The sequence below is a fragment of the Hippopotamus amphibius genome, chromosome 2 (assembly GCF_030028045.1).
Source record: "Hippopotamus amphibius kiboko isolate mHipAmp2 chromosome 2, mHipAmp2.hap2, whole genome shotgun sequence".
NCBI classification, from domain to species: domain Eukaryota; kingdom Metazoa; phylum Chordata; class Mammalia; order Artiodactyla; family Hippopotamidae; genus Hippopotamus; species Hippopotamus amphibius.
This window is the reverse complement of record NC_080187.1, coordinates 94,181,946-94,209,291: the sequence shown is the minus strand read 5'-3', so window position 1 is coordinate 94,209,291 and position 27,346 is coordinate 94,181,946. Positions and strand designations below refer to the sequence as shown.

Genomic DNA, 27,346 nt, shown 5'->3' with positions numbered 1-27,346 from the left:
CATTGAACTTACAGACTCTGCATGTTCCATCACTGCTAACACAAAGAAGACATATTCTTGACCACTCTGGAGCTGCTTGTTTGTAAATCCACCATAATGTTTGTCATCCCCCAGGGTGAACTCCGTGGGAAGGACATCAAAATGAGCGGCAATATATGGCTTCAATTCCACTTCTCTCCCATAACGGATGCTTCTGCGTTTCCTAGATATCTCTTTAAGCAGCTTAAGGAAAAAAAGTGGGAAACAGAGAAAGACATGTAAACAACTGTAACCCAACTTAATGACAGTTTAATGGGAGAAATTAATTCGGGGCTGGGAACAACCTAAAGACAATGTGTCCACATTTCATGTGGTATGTCAGCATTACTAGATCTCAGTCTCTCTCTCTTCCAAATGTTTGTCCTGCTGTTAAGGTAAGGCACTGAATTGTGACTGCAAAGCTCAGGCTATAAACACAGGGCAATTAGATCCTTTACGGGTAGCTCACATCATTGTCCACTCTAATGAAATCCTCTCAAAGGACAAGAATGCATTATAACTTGTTTATGGAAAAAAATCAGCTTGATTCACAAAAGCCTGTCATGCAGGCTTTACCAGTGTTACTTATTAAACGAGTAGTAACCTCAGATAAAGCCATCAAAATTTTCAAAGCCCAACATTTTGGAGAGATTAGTACCATTTTAGATTGCTTTTAGTAAGTAGATAACTTGTATGATGTATATTCCCTCCTTAGCAGAAATAGAATCCGATGACCAATTTTTAATTGACATATTTTAAACGGACATTGCCACTTATTTAACAATTTCTCGCCTGACTTGGCTCCTTGATTAACCATTTGGGGTACAATTCCTTGTATTTATCATGGCATCAAGTTTTTCTGGAGCTCATAGCTCCCTGCAGATGTTGAATTATCTTGCCAGGGGATAAAGGCAGGATAGAGAAAAAATAATTTTCCCCAGAGAAAACAAACACAAACATGTACACATACAAATCCTTCACGTATTTCTACAAGAAAAAAAAAGTACAAATTATGGTCTGATACTCTGTTGTTTTGCGTTCACTCTTTTATTAGGAGACATTCACGTTAATGATGTTTCATGACAATTTTAAAATGATGTTTTAGGTATCTCTGTCTGCTTCCATTAAATATTGGTATTTCATAGGGCTTAACAGAGAAAAAGAAGTTTACAGCAGCCTCAGATGCCTTTTGATGTAAGGAACAACTTAACTGGTTTTTTGAAAGAATTCTGATTTGTTTTACTAGCTCTATAGGAAAGACTATGTATCTGAGACACTGGTGCAATGAAGGCCAGGCTTCTGTAATAATAATGGCTGCAGACTGTATACATGACACACACCAAATCCTTATGTCAGGAACCTGATGGTACTCTATAGTCCCTCCAACACAGAGTTGTAAATGTGCTCAGCTGGTCAAAATTATCATCTAAAAATGTAAAAATCACTCCGTTGGTTATATAGATAATTTGTGCCAATGTTACTGAATCATTTATAATGTTCTCAAATTTTCTGTTAAATTTGAGTTTATTGATACAACTAAAATTGCATGAAATGTGAGCTCTTTGATGAAAACCACAGTAGACTTGTTTCACGAATTTGGACCAGTCGATGCTAAATTCAGGTAGACTGATCAATGATGGATCAACTGAGTTGCAATAAAGCAAGTCCAGAAACCTAGCACCATCTTTCAATCCTGTCGTCATATTTAGGTTTTCTTATAATAATGATGGTAACAACAATGATACTTGTCTTTGTTAAGCACTTACTATGTGCCAGCCACTGCTCTCAGGAGACTCAAACACGGCTGAGTTCACTTACTCCTAAAAACTTTATGAGATAGGTTATTATTACCCCCATTTTATAAAGGAGGAAACTGAGGCCGAGTAGAAAGTGACAGTATTGGATTCAACTGGTGAAATAAAATGAAATTACATGTAAGAGATTTTTTCCAACCATATTTTTGTATATTTAATGGCTGTACAATATCAAAGAAACATAAATGCAACATTTAGGCTAAATTAATCATCTTGTTTTAACTCAATCGATACTTAAATGTAAAATTTTTGTGCATCTGCTTTCATTAACACAGATAAATGCGAACTTGGACATTTTTTCCTGGATTCTTCTCACATGTATTTTTTAAAATTCTGATGTAAATATTTAATATATACTTGAAAAGTCACTACATGGGTGACTGTTGATATGTAGTAAATGATGGGTCATTACTTTGAGAAGGACAAATGCAGTGTGGATGAGCTGAAATGTTTTTTGAAGTTGGTTAATCAGAAACATTTACCATCAGTTGTTTATGCAACTGTGTCCCCTCTTCTACTTCACTGATCAAACCCTACCTTGATTTTATTCACATTTCAGATGTAGGCAACTGTCATAATTCATCCATATCACTGTCATCCCTATGAGTACCTTTTGCTAGGGTTTCTTTAGAAGACTTGGAGGAAGTACTTTAAAATATTTTAGTGTTTTGGTGCTCCTTAGACCCAGTGCTGCCATTCATTAAGGTCAAACCTGGACCATCAACCCTGCCCCTGTAGGTTGCTTTCATCTCTGTAGGATGCTTCCTGTGTTATCCTTTAAATGGGTCAAGTGTGCTCAGATGACACTGAAGTGAGCCAGGATGTTGAAGTTACAACCACAAATGACCACATTATTTTACAGCAAGCCTTTGAAGTACAATGCGATGAAAAGCTTATGATATATTACAAGACCTACCCTGAATTAAATATAAGTAACATTTTAGGAGTCATTCTGTCCAAAATTCATTTTGACTATCAATGTCTGCTCTGCCCAGTCTGACCTTGACAACTAAGAGTTCCAGTCTATGAATTTATTATGTGAAGATTATCCCCAGACAAAGGATAAATGAGCTCGAAGATAACATTGCAAGTGACTGTTTAGAAAGCCTCCTTCCATTTTTTACAGGACTAGATGCGAGGCATACATGTGGAAATCCCCTTAGGCCACCATTCTATTCGATGATTGGGTTTCAATGATTTGAATTATAGGCCTTTCTAAAAAAATCACTTGGTCAAACACATTTAAGAGAGGAACACTGCTTTGTCAAACCTGGCAGCACCAAGCTATAGATAAAATTACTACAATGCTTTTATTATCTATGGTGGAAGAAGAAAAAAAAAAAAAACCTGCCTATAGGGATCAGAAACTGGATGAGTAAGCACAAAGTGAGGCCATAGCCTACTTTCATTTGTTCCCCTCCACAATAGTTACAAGATGTATTGGAGGTAATTCCAGAAGATATATCAAGGGCTTTCGTTTTTTATCAGAAATAATTTTCATTTTCCAGTCAATGCATATCTTATTTCTTCCACCATTAATTCTACAATGTGGTCTCAATTATATCAGTAAGAAAAGTGGGAAACAACCCATCCTGACCCAAAATTTTTGAATTAATAAATGTTCTTTATCAAACTATTATACAGATTAATGCACCACAACTTGTGGGATGATTAAAATGACCCTCTGTTATGGGAATCAGCAGCACAGACCCATAGAATTTAATTGCAAGAAAGTTCAATGTCACATAGCTCTATACTTTAATCCATTAGAATTGCTGTACATTTTGGAGGTTAAAACCTGGCTGTAAAAGAGAATCAACTTCCTATTACTTACTACCAAATGGCTCTACTTGTAAGGAAAGCTTTCTTTTAAAGTATTTGATGTCATTTTTGGCTTGGATCTTAATTCCTTGAAAACTTTTTTTTTTTTTAAATAGGTAGAAAGATTCATAGATTTTTACAAGTTGTTTTTCCATTTTAAATCCAATTCCAACTGAATTCTGTATTTCAGCTGAGAACTGACTAAAATAATAAAGAATATGACAGAATTAACTGATTAGTCAGTTGTAAGTAAAACATGCCTTGCTTCAAAATGTTTATAGACCAGCTCATCAACTCACATATCCAATGTACTCCTCTGACATCATAAAAAATGATTTTGTTCCTTTATTATCAGCAGGAAAAAAGTAAAATTTATAACATAGATTACCTGACAGCGTTATTGAAATGTCTCATTTTATACTCCTTCAGTGCTCATCTAATCACTAAACAGTGACACAAAAGCATAGTCCTAACCTTGAACTCATCTCCCTTTCTGAACCTGATCAAGTTTAACTCAGATAAATGAAGTGGCTGATGATGAAACATACTTCTAGGGATGACATATGTCTGCCAAAAGAAGCTAACAGCCCTTCTCTCTCAAGATCACAGTCTCCTTAGTGCAGACATGTATGAGATAAACATCACTTCCCTGTAATGCAGTTTTGGAATTTCTGCTTTTCCTTGCTTTCTATGCACTAATTTGAGGGAGAGAAAATACCTAAAAATAACAGGTTGGATTATAAGATACAGAAAATGTTGTAAACAAATTCAGTAAATTAAAATCTCGTATTTCCCCTAATGCAGACCTTTTCATTTGACTTCTGAACTGATTCAAACTAGAATCATGTTAAAATCATAAAGTCTCTCCTGCATAGTATTTCAAAATGTGAACCCCGGCCATTAACTTGCTGTGGCTCTAGGGATTTGGCTTAACACTTCTAATCACAGCTTTCTCATCTAAACAGAAGTATGTAAAAATTAGATTTTGTTCTATAGTCTATGTATTTACTTTCAAAAAAATGTTCTTTTTGCAAAAAGAATACCAATGCACCCATTGTTGTTATAAGATTTTAGAAATTAAAATCATAGTAGTCAGTATTTGCTCTGTTTTTTGCTCAAAATTCTGTGATTTGTGTTTGCCCCTGAAGTTACATGCATTTTTGATTCTGACATCCTACAAAATGTAAAATAAAGCAAATATGTGCTAATCAGCGCAATTCTGTCAGAAATTGGTCAAGAACACATAGTAGGTCAAGTGTTAAACTACTGGGCAAATTGCAACTTAGCATATTTAACAGCCTCAGCTACCACTGCACTAATGAAGTGGACCTTGGAATTTGTAACAATGGTGATTAAGTTTTTGCTGACAATTCACTTCACCTTCCACACCTCTGCATCGTGTTTTACAAGGGGCAAGGGGCAAAATATTAAAGCCAACAAAGATTAGATAGGTTGTAAGCTTTACAGCAGCTTAATGTCTTTTAATTAAATCAAAAAGCTCTTTGTTGGGATCCCAAGAGGTTAACACGCCCATAGCAGTGAACCATCCAAGTAGCCAGCTGACCAGCCAGCCATGTAGGAGTCAGCACCCAGATTAGATGCTGAAAGGTCGCCATGGAGAGGAGAGGTATATTTTAAAAATTAAATAATTAATGAAAGGCACAGCCCCAAACACATAGTTACCTCATCTAATTCCATTTCATCTGGACTCTCCCACGGCTTGATAAATTTCCCACGAGATTTCTTCAAAGGCACAATTATTATGTAGTAACCTCTGCACAAGAATAGATAGACCAAAAAAAAGATTAGTTCAGAGGGAAAAGAAAATGGATATATCCTTAAATCTTCCACAGACCAGTGATTGAGACTGAAGGCAAATTATGGATGTGGGGTGACTTGTCCATCAATGACAAATAACCACTGTTTGTTCAATTTTAAAAACAACATGGGTAGACATTTATGTGTGACTTCAATGATCTTGTATGGTAATATCACCATGGTTGACTGCCCTTTATTAGGTGTCATAAACAGAGTGGAAAGAGTTTGTTAGTACCCTGGTGCTGGACACATATGAGGTGGGTATATTGAAATCTACCACCACAGGCTGCTGAACCAAGAATTTTCTATGACATTAATTTATAAGTGGATTTTTTTAAAAAGAAGATGTGTAATAAAAATTACTCCAAGCTCATACAAATACTTTATGATAATGTTGGTGATGATTTTGTTTACATTCCATTAAAATACTTTTCATTTGGATAAAAAATTAAAAGCATAAAAATTACTTATCTTACAATTATATAAAGATATAAAGGTTCCCCCCTCTTTCGACCCATCAAATTGCAAACCTAAAGGTAGATACTGCAGAAATTTGGAGACAGTTACTACCTCAGGGCTTTCAAAATAGATACTGGTATAATAGCTCTACAGGAAACGAGTCCTCACGTTGAGAACGGTCGACTACAATTTATGTATAAAAGTTCCTTGTCCCCAAAGAGATGTGGGTTATTGGTAAAGTTGTTTTGTAACTTCCATATAGTGTACACTGTGCTGCTATATTCATAGTTAGGGACTCTGCTCATACTGATTTTTGGTAGTAACTATACAAGAACTTTGAACATAAGGTATAACAATAGCTACCACATTAATCACTTCCTGCTTTTCAGGTATGATAGTAAATGCATAATCTCATTTTGCCCTCTCAAAAATCCTTTAAGGACAGGTAAAAGACAAAAAAGGCAGCTCCACAGAGATTTACTAATCACTCAAGTTAAAACAGATAGTAAGGGGATACAAACCCACGAGGGTGAGTCAAAAACTATCCTCGTTCTGGCTGTAGAATTTTAATTAACTTTTAGAAAAGACAAATACATCATTTTTCGACATAATCTCCTTGCTTTTCAATACCCTTTGTCCATCTGCCAACAAGCCTTCGTATTTTCTCATTAAAAAATATTTTAGGCTGAGCAGTGAGCCACGAATACACCGTCTTCACTTCTTCATCAGAAGTGAATCTTCGTCCTCATAGGGCTGCTTTCAGGGGACCAAACAGGTGAAAGTCCAGTGGAGCGAGATCAGGACTATAGGGAGGATGCTTTAACACCTCAAAAGGAAGTTCTTGCAGCGTGTCAACAGTGTGGGCAGAAGTGTGGGAATGTGCACGCCCTCAGGCCACAAAAGACGAATCACTGCACGCTGCTCTCTTTTTTGTGCAAATCACAAGTGGGGCATCCATTTCTGCTCACACTGCAGTTACAAATGAACTAATGTAACACATTCACACCTGCACAGCAGTGACTGGGGAGAGGGTAGCCTTGAACGGAAAGCCCTGATAAGACGGTGCAGCCACCAGAAATTTTAATATAATCAGAGTGGAGATAATCTTTGACTCACCCTCATATGTGTGTATATATATATAGACTATGGCAATAGTCTGCTTTTGCTTCATTTACTCTGTATTATAAAGCACTTTTTAAAGAGCCCATACATTTTATGGGAATTTACTGTGGAAATTAACACCCCCCCCCCACACACACACCCCTACCTCTGCCACTCAGAGGAAAGGGATGAGAGCAGGATGGGTGTTATAAAGCTTGTATCACATATTACAGAGACTAACAGCACACACAGGAAGCCCTCTTTGTCCTCATCTCAAAGCTAAACCTGTAATAAACTCAGCAAACCCTATGTCATAAAGAACTCTGTTTCCATAGACAGTCTGGAGCAGCTCTGTCCAGGATGGTAGCCACTAGCCCCTGGTGGCTATCAAGCCCTTGAAATGGCCAGTCAGCTGACTTGTGCACTACCTGTAAAAGACGCTGGATTTCAAAAACTTAGTATGAAAAATAAATGTAAAATATTTCAGCAATAATTTTTTAATAAAGATCACATATTAAAATGGTAATATTCTGGATATAATGGGCTTCATAAAAAATGTAATTAAAATTAATTACATCTGTTTCTTTGTACTTTTTACTACAGCGGCTAGAAAGTGTAATATTTCACATGTGGCTCTCATTACATTTGTTGGGCAGTGCTGATGTAGAGTGTTCCTGAAAAGAACCTAGCATCTAGGGATATATCTGACCCAGAATTCAGGCTCTGCCCTAATGAGCTGTGTGATCCTGGGCTGATCATTTAACATCCCTGAATCTCAGCTGCATATTCTGAAAATGCGAGTAAATAATATCAGACTAATGCTGGGGAAATAAATGAACACAAAGTGCTTGCTTAGCACAGTACGTGTCCATAGCAGTTAAAAGATGCCAGCTGCTACTGGCTGGTACTGACCATCATGGTGGGAGAGATGGATCTGAACACAGAAACAGTGGGACACACTGAAATTCCCTGAGATGCAGATGAAAGGACTCATCAAACTTTTGTTTTCCCCCGATCAAGAATTCAAGTCAAACCAGACAACTATAGCAGAATCCTCTCTCCATTTGCTCTGAGCAAATCATCAGCAGGCGCATAGGACCACATCTCATGGCCATCCATTTTCTTTCCTGCGAATCACCATGACGACAATCAAGGAGGGTAAGGAGAACGAAGCGTGGAGTGAGTGAGAGAGGCCACTATCTTTTATTTTATGATCCAGAGTAAGATTCCTGTCCTCCCACCACCTGAAGGATTTGCCAAACAAGTCCATCATGTTAAATAAGCATGGAGAAGAATGACAAGGGCTGCAACCTAGCGTACAAAAGAACACTGCAGATGGACTTGATAAACACACTTGTCAGGGAACCTCTTGCTTTTCACTACGAATTGCACAAAGTCTGGACAGCTTCTCTTTGCCCAAAGTAATGATACTGCACACGATCAGGGAGCTCCTACTGTCCTCGCTCAGAATCTTGTAAATCAAGGTTAAGCTGATGAATTCCATTAATTTTTCTTCTGCTTTCATACTTTGAGTTGCCATTCTTGTACATGAAAAAAGAATCCGTTCTTTCTTCTGCAGCACTCCCCAGCTATTCATTTCATCTGTGGCTCGGAAAAGAATTGAACAGCCTCCCCCGTAGCAATTAATTAAAAGTGTGGCCGGATATCCGTAACCTTTTTTCTCCATGATCTCTAAAGCATTCATCTAGAGCCAAAGTGGAGCTTGCTTCATAGCAGCTCTCACCTATTGAAAGAAATGGGGTGTCGGGAATTTGGAACTCCTGGTTCTAAATCCACACATTTTAATTGTATTCTCTGCAACCGTGACTTTGTAAACAACCGTGTATTTGCCTTTCCTGAAGCCTAGCTTTCCCCTGAGGATACTGCTTTCTTTGCAGATGTCTCATGTGGTGGCTGTTAATTTATCCTTCTTCCTCTGCCCATGAATCTCAGGTTTAGGGTTTGGGGTTTCTTTCCTGTTTCACTGTTGCTTCCTGCAGATATTCTCCCCCCATTCTTTTGCTAAAATCACAAGAAGCCCTCCAGGAAGCTCAGACAATTCAGCTATGCTATGGTCTTCTCTTACTGATTTTTTGTCATCTACCAGCCTCTTCAGAATCTTTCTTTTATGGAAGTTTTGGTTTTGTTTTGTTTTTTTCCCAAGGTTAACAGGTTTTTTTTCCTCCCAAACTCTACCATCATTTTGGGTGATTTCAACTTTCAGAGGGCTGGCCCGTGTACCACCCAGGGCTCTCAATTTCTTGAACTCTTCTTTTCTAAAACCCACATCCTCCATTCCACCTTAGTCAAAATCTGTGATTGCCTTTCTCTGTGCCTTAACCCAAGGAGCTGAATACAGCTTGAGAAATAATGCACAGCGTAGAATGATGCCGTAAGTTCTCATTCAGCAAACTCAAACGGGCCTTCAACACTGTCTGGCAATACAACCACAACTTCTCTAGTTACCTAGTCCTTCCAATCTTCGTAACAGGTTTTTCAAACTTTCTCCCCTAGCCTCAGATCTTGGACATACATGCCCCTCCACTAGAAGATGGCCTTAGCTCAAACATAGAGAAAAGAAAAAGATTTAGACAAGAATTCCCTCATACTCTGTCTAACAAACTACAAGCCTACCTATATGTTGATGCAAAACATAATCTTTCCTAGCCCTTCAGCCTACAGTAGAAGAGCTGGCTCCACTTTCCAGAGCCGATTACTTTTTCTTGAATTGGGTCCTTTATCTCACTCTCTCAGGATGTTTACCATATACCATACCCCTTGTCTCTCACACATCTCGATTTCTCCATCCTCATTGGATTGTATTCATTAGTTTTCAATCGTTGGAAGGACAAAACATACCACATCCTGTTCCAGTCGTCTCTTTCTCTCCCCTACCTCTTACTACCCAAGTTCGGAGAAGAGCTGTGTGTTCCTGCTGTTCTCCATGTCTCTACCGTCTATTCACTTCCAGTCAACTGCGCTCTAGCGCCTGCCTATTCTGCCTACCTCACCACCTTCACCCGGGTCGTCAGCATTGCATCAAAAGGATAATTTTTGACCCTCTTCTTAGTTGATCTTTTATCAGAATCTGAGTATTCATAAGACACCCCCCCCCCCACCCGGCCATGAAACATTCAGTTTTTCCTCTGTATCCACCTCTTCTGGTTTTCTGCTTAAATCTCTCACCATGTTAACCTGATTTCTTTAACAGGATTTATTATCTTCTCCCCAGCGTTTCAATGGTGGAGTTCCTCAAGGATCTGGCCAAGGATTTTTCTCTACTTCCTCTTTTCTTCCCATGTCACCTCATTCAAGCTCAGGGAATCAGTTATCCCCTAGATTCAAAGGATTTACAGATTCACGTCTTCAGCCCAGAATGCTCCTCTGAACTCCACGAGTTTATCCCGCTCCAATTTTATGTCTCCATTTCTACGTCACAAAGTACCTCAAATTTACTGTGGTTCAAATAAAACCAAAACTATGTCTCCAAAATAAAGCCTCTTCCACTATTGCACCATGATCCATTCTAGGGCACATGCTGTAAACCTAGGTGTTATCACTGACAATCTGCATTAACTCTCTTCCTCTCTCATACCCAAACTACCACTAAGTCCTAGTACTTCCAAACTATCTACGGTGCATTCACTTCTCCCCATCTCTACTGCCACTGCTCTGGCTTCATTCCATCGTCTCATGCCTGGATTGCTCCTAACTTTGTCTCCTAATTTTCTCTCTCCATTGAGTTAAACTCCCTTTAGTCCAGTCTCTGGAATTTTCATTTTGCAATAGAAAATTAATTGTAACATTTCCATTTTTTAAAGTATTTCCACACTCATTTCTCTTAGGCTAAAGACCAAAGGTATTATAAGACTCAGCAGGATCTTCCCTGAATCAATCTTTCTGTGCTCTCTGAGCTAGCCTGGTGGGCTCTTAGTTTCTTGATTTTACTTGGTCCATTCTGTCTTTGATTATTCCATACCATCTGTCTAGAACCTTCTGTCACTCCTAACAAATCCCAAGTTATCTCCTCTCTTTCCTCAAATAGCAGCTCACTTTTTACTTCCTAACTCGAACTTTCCTTGAGCTCTGTTTAGGTCAATAGCCCCTATTATATGGTCTCCATGAATCATTTATAGTCCATAATTTTCATATACATTTCAGACGTGTTCTTATATGGAGAAACACATTCCTAAAGCAGATACACACATCATTTCCCCCAAATTGACTAACTTTGCCATTTTATCACTGAGTTCTTTTCTCACTGAAAAGTGGAATGAGTGAAGCAGGTGACTCTTGGGGATTTACGCCTCTCCTAGATCAGGCAGTCAAACATTTCAGGGCCCCTCTCTTGCATTAGAACTTTCCAGCTTGAAACCTCATCAAGCTTCTTCCCTTTTCTCCAAACCTGCAATGTCATGCCTAAATAGAGTTTATAGAAAATATAACTCCTTACTGGAAAAGTTCTTTTAGTTACCAGCAAAGTGGTGATCCTAGTTCTAATCTCATGTGATTAAGGTAAGATGACACCGATAGGAAGAGTAAAATGAGGAACTAACATGTACCCTACAAATTCATATCATCCAAATCATATGAATTCAAAGAACTTGCTCGAAATGCAAAACAAACAAAAAAAAATTGCTTTTGAACAAAGATCAGCTTCACATATGGGTAAAATTAAACTTTACACTCTGTCTAACTCAAGCCTGAAGTTTAGCCTTCAAATACGCTTTTCAACATAGACTTTAACTATTAAACTAATAGAAAAATAAATAACTTGAGAATCAATATATCTGGAAAGCCCTCGGCTACTTATAAAGTAAGCTGTGTTTTCCCAGTATATTAGATTTAATTAGATAAGTTAAATCTAACCTTCAGAATTTTAATTATCCTAAGCAAAGTTTTACTAATTTTATTTAACATGTTATCATCAAGGGGCCCAGTTCCATATAATTATATGGGAAGGTGAGCTCCAGTCTTTGTGGCAGTCCCACTCCAAATTCTGGCAGGCTTTTTGTATTAACAGTCCATATCAGCATTCTCCAACTCATTATTTAACTGGGAGGTCAAAATTTGTCTCAGAGTTTAATGATGAATGTCATGCCTTGCATAATTTTTTGATTTTTTTTTTTTTTTTTTGCTATGGTCATTTGGGTATATATTGTTTAAATCAAATTAATTAACCATGGGAAAACCAAAGCAGGCTGAATGATCTTTTCAGTTTCTCTGTTTAAATTAAGGTTTCTAATCTTTTAAGCTATGTGTTGTCACACAAGGTATTAATTGTCTTAAGCCTCATTTTCCTCATTTGTAAAATGGCAGATGATAACACTGACCTCTGGGTAGCCTCTCCCTTTACCTCTCCTCTAATTCTCATGACAATCTATTGATTTTATTGTTCCACATTTAATATATATTTCCATAATCTGAGGCCAAGCCTATGAACCTGATTCCTTTTGGTTCGAAGGTATGTCTGGGGCAGTCCTATTGATGCCTGATTGTCATGGAGTTAAATGTTTAGCATTTGTCCTAGGAAAAGATGTCTTGGTTTGGTCAATACATTCTACGGTCACCGAGGCATGGCTGTGGTTCAACATGTAGGCTCTGGAGCCAGACTGCCTAAGTTCAAATCTTTCCTCTCTGGTTCTGCTGTTGTGTTGCCAGGGCAAATTAGTACACCCCCTTATAGCTTCTTCAGCTATGAAAATAAAGAGGACCCTTGGTGTGAAGATTACAGCAGTCACTGCGTGCAGTGTCCTTTGAAGAACACCTAGTAAGTCCTCTGTCCCTATTAACCATTCGCAGTATCAACTCTATGATCTTGGCTTGGCCACTTAGTGCCTTTGAGCCTCACCTTACTCACCTGTAAAAGGGGAGACCACCTACCTCACAGGATTATTGTGAGACTTAAGTGAAATGCTCTAATACCTTCTGTAAACTGTGAAGCAAGACATGAATTTAAGCCCTAACCACTTCAGTGAACAGATGATGAATGAGTTACATATTAAACAGCTTGTACATTAATACATTGAGCTGCTAACAGTGTTGCACACTTGCTATGAGGCAACTTTTCTTCTAAGAAGGTCTCTCTTTAGAAAAAGAAAAAGTAGACAATCTGAAAGCCAAATCAGTAAGAGCAGAGAAATTTAAAATTTTATAAAACGCTCTTATTCTTCATTTCTATTTTCATAAACATAAAATGGTTGCTATGGAGTTAATTTACATTGGGTGCTTTCTGGCAGCTTTTTCTCTGAGTATAATCTGTGTGGTGCTTTTTTTTTCTTACCAATTAGAGTAAAATCCTGCTCTACAGAGTCACAGAAGTTCCCTTTGTGACCACAACTTGCTTCTGAAGGATGGCGGCATTCTGCTCCCTAAATGTATTCAAACAGAAGGTTGAAGCCCCACAAAAATGCCTGATACTAGAACCTGTGGTACCCACGTGGCTTTTTCATGAGAAATCTGGCCTTTCCCTGAGGGAGCTCCCGGCTTCTCCACACAAAGGAAGTGTGAAATCACAGATATAACAAGGCGCTATGTCTGGGTTATGTTTACAAGAGACGGATTTATTTTTAGAAGGTGAGGAGTTAGGGGGTGGGGATCAAGACCTCTCAATTAGCTTGGCCGGAAGTTAGGAAAGCGTAGTTTCTGTTGACAAACAAAACAGCCCTTCAATCATCAAAATTGTGTTTTGATAGGAAAACAAATTGGAAGCATTGTCGTAGCTAGCTTTTACCTAAATTCAAGTTAGCAACCCACCCCAGAGCTCTGGAATCAATTCTGTTTTCTCCCCTCATTTCTCCCATAGAATCCTTAACAAAAAGCTCCATTCTAATTTCGGGACTTGCCAGCCACTGCAAGTGACCAGCCTGGCACACAGCTTCTTGTCATATGTGACGATGCCACGTGAACCAACCCAGAAGACAGGATGGGTACCTTTATGCTCGTATCCCTTTAAGAAACATAATGAAAATGAATTATCTAGGGTTTTTTGCTCACAGGAGATTTGCTTTTCATTTCCTATGGGTCTTATACTTTTCCCTAGTTTTGTCTTTTGCTCTTGTCTTTTCCCCAGAGTGTTTAGAATATATTTCTGCGAATCCTTACTTCATTTCTAGAACATATTGTTTTTCATAATGCTTTGCTGTCTTTTTCTGTTTTGTAATAGTCTCTCATCTTTGTTACCAAAGTTTTATCTCTTTTCCCTGATGCCCATTTCAAATATTACAAAGAAGAAGTACATAAATAAAACAGAGAAAAACTGAACAAGCTAAAGAGAAACACTAAGAGAGAGACTCTAGTCTGCAGTATCCTCAATTTATTCAGAATCTGGAAAATGAACAAGAAGTCTATCACCAATGAACTAAAATATCATTTCCCAGTAATGTCTAACATTCTACCAAGCTTATTTGGTGAACAGCCACTTAGATAATATTTTTATATATAAAGAAAAGTTTGGAAATCTATTAGTAAAAACTATAGATTATACAATAGTATTTTCGTCTTTCGTCTAGTCTTTCCCTGAATGGATAGCACATGTTTTTAACAGATTGAATTTATAGTCCATTTAAACTGTATGCACTGTTCTTTCATTGTTTGCAACTATTTTACCTTCTCTAAATCTTTCTCATCCTTCAAGACTCATTAGATATCAGTTCCTTCTGGATATCTCCCTTGACACCCAAGTTGGGCCAGAACACTAATGATGCTTCCACAGTACCTGGCAGTACTTGCTCCATTATATTCCTATTATCTATTTTCTGTATCTGTTCTCCCACTATAAGGTGGGCCTTTATCTCAATCATCTTTCTATTCCCAGACCTAGTGCTGGCAATACAGTATGTCTAGAATACGTGTTTGTTGGATGCCAGCTGAAAAGTCTCAAGGGATGGATGAGATGTAGACGAACAACAAGTGCTAGTCTGTGTCTTGCTTTTGCCGTATCACATTGTCTGTCCTCTGCCTCAAACGGTGTCCCCTCACCCCCACCCCCAGGGACCAGCTTCTTGTCATTCTTAGATGTTGCTGTTTTTCAGGACCTCTTCCCTGAACGACTAAACTGGGGTTGGGAGCTCCTCCTGTGGCCTCCTTTATCGACCTCATTTTTGGTATCATAGGACTCCGCTCCACCTGACTTTCTACCTTTCCAAATTCCCTAATTAGCCATACTGTGTAAGAGCCATAAGCAAGTCAACACTATCTCTCTTGAATCCCTGCAACATTGCCTGACACCGTGGTGGGAGATCAAACAATATCCACAGAATAGTTAAATCAATAGACAAATAAAATCTCCCTTTCATATTAAATTTTGTTGGAATCAGAAATCACACTAATATTCCATTCTCGTTTTGTTTGTAGTTTTCTAAGTGACAGAAAAAGAAGCGTGGACAAAAATGGAGACTAATAAAAATGGAGACTGATTTCACTGATAACTCATGTAAAATGTACACAAAATTAAAGTCATTAATTTCCTCCTGCTCTTTCATCCTTCAGAATGAATGGCAGCGTCATTTATTTTGTCATCCAAGCTCAAGCCTCAGAGCCATCTATGACATGTTCCTCTGCCTTGATCTCTCCATTAAAGCAGCTGCCAATTCCTACTGCTCTGTCTGCCTCTGCATCCCATTTCCACCATCACCATCTCACTTCAGAATCTTGTTACTTGCCTAGAGTCAACTCACTGCACAATGACTGCCCAAAACTTTTCTCTGTGGTGCTCCAATCCTTCTGACATGCCTTCAGGAGCCATCTTCCCTAAGAACTGTCCTAAATTATACAGTAACCAGATTGTTACTAAATGTAAAGCCTCCAATCATCCGTGAACTATATATAAATGCCTCTGCTTGACCTTCAAACCTTTCATAGCAAGTTTCACCCAAACTTGACCATGTGGAAAAGAAGAAATGACAATGGGTTTAGTCTTATCCCAAGTCGACAGCACAGCTCCTAACATGTAGCAGACACACAATAAATATTTCCTAAAATGGAAAAAAAGGAAACTTGGGTATTATACTTCATGCCACTCTCCTGCATGAAGTCCCTTAATGGAATGTCACTGTCCATAGGACACTGTCCCAACTTCTGAGCACGACCTGACTCTTGTATACCTACCTCCCTCACCACTCTTGCCCTGGCTCTCTGAGCTCCTGCCTTACAGAATCACTTGCTTCCTTTACTAATGAGCCTTTGCATACAACTTCCTCCCTCTGATTTTTTGTATACCTCTTATTTGTCCTTCAGTATTAAATTCAGAAACTTTCGTGACCCATCCCATTCTGGATTAGCTACTCTTAAGATAGCGTACGACTCTATCGCTAGCACGCATCACATCTGTCTATTTCTCTGTATCCCTTACTCTGTGGTAAACTCTTTGAAGACAGGAACCACATCCACTTTTTTTTTTTTTTCCTCCAGGGTCTACCGAAGTACTCATACTTAATACATTATGGTGAAAACACTTTTTTTTATTCTACTGGCTACCATTGACTAGCTATATACAACGAGCAAACCACTTTAAATTGACTGGATTTAATTTCCACTTCAGGCCCATTGGCCTCTACACTGTGCTCCATCCAAAACAGAAAAAATTAAATTTTCTAACTTTCATGTTTCTTCTAATGTCATTCTGAACTTTAATTTGTTGAAATATCTCCCATCTTTCAGCATGCATGTAAAACAACAGTGTCGTACACCGTTTTTGTGTATCCAATTTCCTAAAGTCTCTTTTAGCTTTGTAATATTTTCTAAGACTTCCTTGCAATTACAGTAACATTTGCCAAGTATCAGTTATTCAGCTATTCACCATTATTCTATACACTACGACATAAATTTCTTTATAGTAAGGATCATGTTCTATTTGTCTCTCTCCCCTAAATTACATCATTCCTGGAACATAGAAAAACATTCTCATTAATGTTAAATGAATGAGAATCTGTGTCACAATGAATGCTAGAACACAATGCAACAGAACTTGAATAGCAAAACCATGAGCCTATATAGAAGACTCTTTCACTCTACATACAGCAATATAAGCACAAAATACCAAGATTTAACCTCTTTTACTTGCTTACATGCATTTCTATCCTTCAGCCCTAACATTCGATCAACTTACTTTATATTCTCATTTGCAGGTACTTCGGGCAGTTGCACGGTAATCATGCCATCCAAGTTGGTCTTCCCAATGAAGGCAGGCTTGGTACGTAAAACATCTGGTGCAGTCTTTGCGGTTACCCTGTGCTGTAGCCCCCCAGCACTGTTGCCACGATTTGTCAGCACAAATGAATACGACTTCTCAGGCTTCAGGTTGACAATTAACTTCTGTGTAGCTCGGCCATCCACTTCTTCTACCATTTTCCCATCATCATAAAGAATCTAGACAGATACAACCAGTCAAAGAGATTGGGTTACCCATTAGGCAATGAACATTTTCTAAACTAATGTATACTTGCTTATGGAAAATACATTTGGGTCATTTCTATTTTCGGGCATTTCCTAAGCCCATAAGTGTTCATAAATTCTAGAGATGGCATCAATTTTCTTTTGGTTCTGACTGGGTAATGATATAACGTTTCTAAGTCTATCAAAAATACACAAAGAAATGTACAATAATTTAACAATATTTGGCCTGTCAGTTGTTTGTGATCTTAATGGAATGTTCGCTGAAAGGCTCTAGGTTTTCAATGCATTAGCCACGCCACTTTTTTCCAAACACTTCCATTCTTGTTCCCAAATATGTTTTTACTTTCAAAAATGTTTCTCTGTTCTTTTTTTCACAGACTTGTACTTCTTGCTAACATGTGTCAATATCTCTCAATGGCAAACGAAGTTTAAAAAATTCAAAGAATTCAAGCCAGTAAACAAATGACATAAACCCCGGGATACTGCACTGCAAATAGGTAGAAATCATGTAACTTTCATTTCCTGATGAAAAAACAAAAGCACTAGCTTAGATGTAAAATGTTCAACTTGGAAGTGCTAGGTGACCCACAAAGAGTGCCAGCCCTGGGTTTGAGCTCCTGCCTCCTCTTGAGAGGGGAAAGGTCACACTGCCAAATAGCCAGACTCAGTCTGCTATGTGAAAGCCACAAATGAGAAGGGCAAGTATGCATGGCTGAATCAAAGCAGTCTGTATGCTTTGTAAGTAACTTACCCAGGTGACCTGCCCCCTCCATGTTTACCCACGATATCTTACACATTAGAAAGCAACTCACCTTGAAAGGCATGGCAGAATTATAATTCTCTGGAATCTCCCAAGACAGCAGCACTGAAGTCTTCATTACTGCTTTGACATGAAAATTTTTTGCAAACACTGCTGGAAAAGGAAAAACAGTGTATTTAAACTACGCCTAAAAACCTATGACCTGTCCTGTTCCACGGATGAGAGGGCTTAAGCTAGATGCCTTCTACTTTGATCAGAGAGAGAAGTGTGATTTGCCTACCTGTTAAGAGCATTCATTGTAATATCTCATTCTCATAAAGATCTCTCCTTTCTCTCCAATTCAGTCAACTATATTGTGTTTTCCTTACCTGAGAACATTGGGGTGCTGTCAGCCAGACTTGCTTGGCATTCTCTAACTGAAATCTAAGGCATCCAGAACATATTAAGTTTTACATACTTTACCTTTTTGCTTTTGCTGAACCTATTAATATGAATGGGCCGATCAGTTATTTATAGCTTCAAAATACTGATTTCCAAAGACTGACATTCCTTTAAGGGAGAAAGGCCGTAAGCAGACAAATCCTACCTTGATCCACAGGCAGTGTCCTGAACTGGACACTGGGACTATATGGCCCGGGCCCTTTGCTCGTGTGAGCACGTACTTTTACATCATATGTGGTATCTGGTTTTAAGCCACTGAGTGTCAGAGTGGTGTCAGCTGGAACAATAAGCTGCTCCATTGGAAGTAGAGGGATGTTGATATCCCTGTACAGAAGGGTATACTTGGTGATAATGCCATTTCTCTCTGCCAGGACAGGTGGCTGCCAAGATAGCTGGACAGAGGTTGACGTGGTGCCTTCTGAGTGCAGGTTTTGAGGGAATCCATTTGGAACTTCTTCTGGAACTGAAATCTCCTTCACCATCTCCTCCCCAAAGCCCACTTTGTTCCTGGCCGAGAGCCTAAAGATGTACGATGCTCCTTTGTGGATGTCTGTCGCTGTGAAGTGATCTTCTTTTTCGGAGAACTCAAGAGTAGTGAGCGGCTCCATATCCTTCCGGCCAAATTTTAGACGGTAGCCCTGGAGGGGTCCAAACGTGTCCACGGGGGGGTGCCACTGAATGAGAGCAGTGTTCATCTGGGTGTGGTTAATCACGAGCCGGGGTCTCCCTGGAACTGGAGCACACAGGACGGAGGGGTGAGACCACCTACATGGATGTGTGCATTTCAATCCCTGACGGATGGGAGTGCCACTCCAAGGTGCATTCCCATGTCCTATAAAAAAACCAAGGTTTGATCTACATACATTTGTGCAAACATCCTCCTTTTCATACTCTTGAGGTAGGGTGAGATATTAGAATTTGATAATGGACAGAAAATAGGAATTATCACTGAAATGATGATTTAAGAAGATGTTTTTAACATCTTCACATTTTGAATCTTAATACGTAGAGGTTCATGCGGCAGAGAAACGAGGCTAAGGATTATTTAGCCAATTAGATACAGCTAGTAAGAATAATAATTAAAATATATTTAATTATTGGGTACATGCGATGTACCAGGCACTGTACTAAGAGCATTACATGTAGTATCTCACTTGATTTGCATCCTTCACTCCTGACTGTGTGCCCTGATTAGTTATTACCTTCACTTTGTATGATAAGAAAATGAAACAGAGAGAGAGAAAAAACTATGCAAAGTAGGATGGGTGATAAGCGAGAGTGCTACGAGACAAACACGTAGCCCAAACACAACTGAATCCATAGCCCAAACACTTAACTACTATGTTGATTACACGTTTAAAAAAAAAGAAAGGTAATGTAAGATAATGTTGCTTTGACTTACTGTGGATCTAATTTGCATTTTTTGTTTATACCATCCAGGCCAGTCATCCTCATCAGGTTTTGCATCTAGTAAAATGGGAATTATTAAGACCTACCCCATATTGTTGCTGTGAGTATTAAATGAGTAAATGCATGTAAAAGTTTTGGAACAGTGTTTTACATTTCATTAATAATAATCGTAATTATTAATAACCAGAATATTAAGCTTTTTGTGGTCAGGGGCTAGTTTCCCATAAGTACATAATTTTTTTTTCAAGTTTAATAAGTTAGATATGTGAAGAGCTCTAATATACTCAACGTATTGTTACAACCATATTTCTTTCTTTCTTTCTTTCTTTTTTTTTAATGAAGAGCAGTTATTCCTGGAATCCACAGACAAGGACAGTGGTAAACAACATAGAGCCAGGAGTTTCTTTGGAAATAGTCTAAAGATGGGGGAGGGGAGGAGAGTATTATCAGAATTAAAAATAACTCAAGTTAATAGAAAGGGGAGAAAAGATGGTCCAAAGGGAGGAAGGCTTACACTAATGGCAATGAAAAATACACAGGCAATGAAAAATAGTATCATGGGGATGTAGGTATAAGTTAAAAACAAAAACAAACTAGAGAGATGTTGAGATAATACATAGAATATTAACTTCAGAAATTACTTGGTTAATCTGCTCACTATATATTTCAGACCCCTGTAGTGGTCTGCTCTGTCCAAGAACATGTTCATTGTAAAATTTCTATCCTTAACCAATGAAGTAATATAATAGTTTTGTTTCACATGCTGGATAAGTTCATAGTAATGGGTTCACCATGTATGGGAAAATAGTTCCTGAAGGTTTTAATGGCAGTTATATACAAGTGTTGAAGGTTGACCCAGAAGCCAAACCAATCCAAACTAAAAACTGTAGACTCACTGTTTCTCACGGAAAAGTATATCCAAATATCTTACTAACCAACTAAGAAACTCTCAGAACAAACCCATTCATAAGTTGGCAAGTGCTTGAATTATTCCATTTATTTTTTATTTTAAATATATTTAAATTATTTTAATTTAAAAATCACTTGAAAATAGATATTGGCAGGTATCCTTAATTTCTATCTGTGTATAGTATTTACATGATTTACCCATTAAAATGTCGATGATGTCAAGAATTAAACATTTATTATCTGGTGTTTCACTTTATAATATTGCTATGGTACAAATCTGGAGAAATTTAGCGAACTGGTAAATTCTATGAAAAAAGATCTCATGGCCTTATAAAAATGTACATCTCTTCTTCTGTGACAGTCAAAGCTTAGGTTGCACTAATGCCTTTTGTTTTTGATGCTGGCATGCCCTTTCTTGTTCTGGGATATAAACATCATGGGCTTGATATCATAAAATCAAAGGAACGCTCCAGAAGTAAGAGCATCAGTTCTGAACCACAGCATGGTTTTCACTGCTGTGCCAGCAGCATCTCGGTCTGCTCTCCACTGCCACGCCGATGACAGTCACTCTCCCCGGCTGAAGTTTCACTAAGCCTGAAAACTATGAGACAATCAGTCTGGAAGCAACAAGATGCACTAGTGAAGGATTCACAAAAGAAATGAAAGCTGAGGCAGCTAGAGGAAGAACTCCCAGTATTGCCTCAGGAGAGGCTAGCCACACGAAGGGAACGCCTAAAATCTCCCCAAATATGTGAACAGTAGATGCAGTTTAAATAAGCTAGGGTAAGGGTTGTGGACAGTTGTGGTATTTCATCTAGGGAGTAACAGATAGAAAAAAGGGAAAAGGAATGAGGAGAGTTCTACAACATTGCATGAATAGTTAAAAAGAATTCTCTAAAACTGCATATATTGGCAGTGAAACTCACTCTATTTCTGGCTTCCAGAAAGTCTATGTATGAAACATTTACCAACTACTCACTTTGTGCAAAGGCATGTACTGGCACACAGGCATTTGGGTGGGAAAATAAAAGATGGATAATGCAGGATCCTTGTCCTCTGATCAGAGCTACTTGAGGTGGAGAAACGAAGAGGACCAGTAGATGGTACTGAGTGTGGAGTTGGGTTCTAGGTTTCTGATGCCTTATGGTTACTGTGTGGACCACTTTTAAAGGCCATCAACTGGCAGGGTCAGTGGGTCTGCTTACTCCAGCCTAGGAGCTGGGGGATTGGCAAAATGAAAGAGTCTTAAATATTTACTCTGGGGAGCTTGGAGGTCATTTTTAGCAGAGTCTTAGTGAACTTATTGAAAGTAGCAGAGAGGGCCCTGCTGCACAGTAAATAAGCTAACTCTAATTTATGTCATGACGTATAATCTCTTCTCCCTTCTGCCTTTTCGATTCTTCTTATTTCCTTACTGTATTCTTCCCTCTTAATAATCTGACAGGACTCCTGAAATGCTATACATGTGCGGCTGCCATTGACTTCTTCTGAGTAACAGCAATCACTGGAGATCAACCATGGCACTCAGTCCCAATGGCTCTAAATTTAGCTTCAGTTTAACTTAGCACCTAAGTAGCAACACTCATAAATGACTGACCTAAGCCTATTCCTTCCAAATTCTCTATGTCACCGTCATCTTTTCTCTCATCCTCAAACATAGCTGCTCAGTACAGTAGTGAAATTCATGTAAAAATATAGAGAAAATTTCAAACCAAAGAATTGGCCTAAAACCATAGGATTTCAGGCAGTAGAACAATTATTATGATACAGAGCAATGGGAGTATTAACAAAGAAACTACAAAAATGCCATAATCATTGAAACATAAAAGCCAACATTTTATTCAAAAGCATCCCTCAGGTTACATGAATCCTGCATGGATTGCTTAAATTATGGCCTGTGTCCTTTATTTCAAAGATATGATTGTTCACAGATTCTGGGAACAGTGTACATAAACATATCCTAAAACCAGGAATTTTACAATTAAAATAAAATTTCACGAGAATTCCTGAATTCTCCATGGAAGCTATAACTAAGTGCCCTTATAATTGTGGTTATTAAGAGCTCACATCTGTGAGATAAACTCAGTAATTCTTCACACTCACATAAATACAAAGTTTTTTTTTTGTACTACTATACAAAACAAAGCAAATGAATCTGTTCAATAATGACTTTGGACTGCGATTTTACTATAGGTTGGCAGCAAAGAAAACTAGAGCTTTTCTCTTAGAAGGATTATAAATCTGGATTCTCCCATCTCCAACCCAGTATCAGGGGGGAGGTCTCAAGAAAATAACATGCGCAGACATCTAAATTGTAAGCATTTCCTCAATACCCAAGTCTCCATGGATCTTAAGAAAGATCTGAAATTGTGAATGTAAATTGCAAAATAATTCTGTACATAAGATCCACAATACTAAATAATGTCCTGTATGGTGACTAAAAAGTGATGAGCTAATCTTAGTGACACTAAAATAGGCACCATCATTCCTTGTTCTAGGATTCGCATCCCGTGACGATGAATCCTCTACTTTTTTGTCCTCGTTATAGGACTCCCCCCACCCCCCACCGCCCATCCTATGGGCAATAGGAGTTTGATGTTTCGTGTAAGATATTTCAGGCTTATTAAGACACAGTTATAAATATGGGTGAAGGAAATGTATCTTCTTTATTTTGGGGTTCAGTTTCAGGGGTTCACCCTTGGCTGTCTAACATTCCAATAAAGGCTGATTCCATAGCTAGACAGTCAGTATGCCCCCACTGAACGTATACTGTATCTTCTATGCAGGGTACGGAATTAACTTGATACAATGGTATTAAAGAAAAGGGCCCAGAAGATTTTGCCTTGAAGGAGTTTTGCCATCTGTAATCCTGCTGCTTGAGGCAGTTCCAGGTGGTAGGATATGAGTGAGGCAAATCTTAGGACATTTAGACAAATTTGGCAGTGAGCACAGCACCCAGGAGGGTGCTCAACTTCACAGCTGTTCTTTGCTTTATGCCTTTACATAGAGGTGTGTTCCTAAAAAGTTGTGTGAGAAGTGATTTGGGAGGAGTAAATCAAATCATAGTTTAAATGTTCCATGGGAGATTTCTATATAAAAGGATTGAAGAAGCATCCTTCTGTAATGATCTCTTAATTTATTGGTTTTACAATATCAGGTCTTCCTTCATGCTGGCTTTTCCTAATGTGGCCGACCAAAGTAAGTCTAGACAGCATTAAGAAGCTTCATTCTTCAGAAAGGAGCAACCTGATATTATTTTTCTGATTATTATTTTTGCTTTCCGTCCTTCTCTTTTCTGTTTCCCAACTTTGGTGCAATTTGCCCTCTATAGAACCCCCACAGGAAAGGGTGAGGAGGAGAAAACGACAAAAAATAAAACTTTAAGTCATCAATCCCGTTCAAGATGGCCGCTCTTTTAACAAGGTTTGCTGTCATGTGATTTCCCTCCCTAGATGATCTGCTTTCCAGACCCTCATGGGACTTGCTCCTTCACATCATTCGAGTCTCAGCTCAAGTGTCCTGCCTCTAAGAGACACCCCATCACTCTTTCCAAAACAGTCCCCAGGGACTGCCCCATCCTTAATACCTACACACCTTTATTTTTTATAATTTATCACTTTCTAGCATTTTATTATTATAAAACTCATTTGTTCACTAGTTAATTATGTTAGAAAATAAATTTCAGGAGGCCAGAGTCTTTTCGGTTTGTTGACTGTTCTATCAAAGTACTGGAAATATTGTCTGATACATAGTAGGTGCGCATATAATATGTGTTGAATGAAGGACTGAATAATCTGGGTAAAACAGCTTCCTCAGTTATTTTTGCCTTCTGAACTATATATCAAAAATCACAAAAGTTGACCATTGTACATTTTTCCCTCTGACAGAAGCCACCCATACCATTTGGAAAATTACTGTTATTGCTACTGGGAACATATTCAAGATACGTATATGCATAGGTAGAGTTACCTGCCCCAGTGGTGGACACCAGTTTGGGTTTGCTGCGAGCTCCATCTCCTTTGGTGGTGTAGGCTGTGACAGTGAGGGAGTAGGACGTTTCAGGCTGTAGCCCAGAAATAATCATGTCCTGAAATGACACAACAGAATAACACTGATTCAAAACTACGCTACAGATGCCCTGGGGGAAAAAAAATCAAGGCATCCACCTTCATTCTGCGCATGCGTGAACATTCCCTGCAGCCATGCCAAGCACTGGAAGTTTCATGCCTAGAGCTCATGCTATGGTTGATCTGTCTTCATGCTGACACTGAAGTGCGGTCTTCAGCTATCCTCAGAGGCAGCTCTAAGGGGTAGTAGTCGAAAGCACAAAACCTGGAGTCAGACCTCCTGAATTCTTGAATTTAAACCAGCCTTTCCTTATGTACTAGTTTAGTGATTCAGGGCAAGTGAGCTTAAACCTGTGTGTGCCTCACTTTCCCATGTGAAAGTGGGAATGCTAGGACTGTCTAGGGCTACTAAAGGATTAAATGAGTTATGCTGGGTAAACCCTTAAAACAACGTGTGGCTTAAGTGAGCAATCCATTCGCCAGCTGTATCCCTACACCAGCCGCTCTCCACGTGCTTCCACTGTAGCCCGGCCCTCAGACTGCTGAATGGGTCTGATGCCAAACAGCATATTTCATCACCACGTAAATATGTGGCCAAATAGCTGATCTATTGGCCCTAGATAGCCAGACAGCTAGAGAAGTTTCTCAGGACTCAAATAATATATTATTGGTTAGTTGTACAGGTTATGAACTAAAATCATTATAAACTAAGGAGAATTTTCTGATGATCTGGAAGCCAGGCCATAAAACCACAAAACAGGATTTGTTCTACCACATCACATATATGTGTTCAATGAATTCCGACCATGTAGAAGATGTTGACTATCACAAACTATTTATCAAAACTCGTAGTTTTCTCTTAGTAAGGACCCAAAGCTGTGATGGTGTAAGAGTAGATAATCCCAGAATTATTCTTCTAAATTGAAATTTACATGATTCTTTAGATAGAGTGCCGGCTATTAATTTGTTCTGATGTTTTCTTTGCAGCTACATAAATGCACAGCAATTAAAAAAAAAAAAAACACCTTTCAGATTTTGGGCACAGCTACGTTTTCAAATTGAATACAGATAAATTAAAAAAAAAATATAGAATGTCACTCTTTTACATCTAAAGACAATGCAAGTGAGAGTTTAGTGAATGGACTAGATTGTGTGGAGAACAGTGGGACTTCTCTGTGCAAGGCTGTAATGGGCACCATAGGACTGACTGGTTGGATCTGATCCCAAGGATGACAGCTTTTGACAACGTGCTTTTCTCAGAAGAGTAGGAATATCACCAGTGTGGAAATTGCAGAATTTTAAATACCATCCTGAAGAGCTATTGGAAATACTGTTCTGGCAGATGAACAGACTAAATCTGAGAGAGAGATTTTATTTCCAGGAATGGTTTCACTAATATTACAGAGAATATAAAAACCAAGTGAACCACCCGAGAATGGCATTTAAAATTATGGTAGACACACTGGCAATTCCAAACATTATGAGGGGTAAATGCCAACGTTATTGTTTCCAAGATTCCTGTGATAACACAGAATTCCTGATGTAAGCAGGCCAGGCTAGGAGGAAAAAGAAGCGAGGCTTGGTTCTATCAGCAAATCGCGCAGCAAGCAATTTACATACCCTGAGCCTTCTATAAGTTTTTCATTTATAACATTGGGGTTAACCACACATGTCCTTCCTTTCACACAGGTTGTGACAGGATAATGTAAATAGTGCCACTCAAAATATTCAAGCCCTCTGTGGTGGTCTAATCTCAGCTGGACACACCTCCATCTGCCTGGATCACATCATCTCTTGGGTTACATTTTCTTTCTTTAAGCCATGGGCATACTTCCTTGGTGGTTTCCACACCCTCTGTGAGGTAATGTGACTGATATCAGGGCCACAGTTCCTCACTCTCTTTTTTTATTCTCCTATCCCATCTGCACCCTACTTCTTGCACCTGCTTGTTGAAAGCTGGTATTCCCTGATGCTGTGTCAGTCACTCATCTGCTGCATTTCTCTTTAGTCCTAAAAGAAACTGGATTCATCTCTAAAACTTAAAGAATCTTTTCTGCTTACACCCTAAATTCATCTCTAGCCCTGACTCCCCCCAGGGCTCCAGTGGCACATACGTTGTAAATGTTTGCTGGACATTTTCCCTTGGCTATCAAGTGTTACCTCCAGTTCAACTTAACTAAAGCTTAAACATCATTCCCCGAAGCAGACCCCCCCTTCCATATTTTAATGAATGGTGGAGCATCTTCAGAACTTATAAGTGATCTTTGGTGCCTTTTTCTTCTTCAAATTCTTAGCTAGTTACTATGTCTTTGTCCATTCTTCCTTTACAATAT

General features: G+C 38.7%; 1 protein-coding gene across 1 annotated transcript in view; it reads right to left on the bottom strand.

Annotated features, from left to right (window-relative positions):
• PTPRD (protein tyrosine phosphatase receptor type D) overlaps positions 1-27,346 on the bottom strand; it is a 397,884-nt gene that overhangs the window by 143,465 nt on the left and 227,073 nt on the right. The window contains exons 16-21 of the mRNA XM_057723096.1: positions 24,916-25,033; positions 18,773-19,360; positions 18,239-18,339; positions 17,140-17,399; positions 5,337-5,427; positions 13-222 (exon numbers count right to left, since the gene is read on the bottom strand). Of these exons, the coding sequence (XP_057579079.1) occupies positions 13-222; positions 5,337-5,427; positions 17,140-17,399; positions 18,239-18,339; positions 18,773-19,360; positions 24,916-25,033 (1,368 nt within the window). The remainder of the gene's footprint in view (positions 1-12; positions 223-5,336; positions 5,428-17,139; positions 17,400-18,238; positions 18,340-18,772; positions 19,361-24,915; positions 25,034-27,346) is intronic.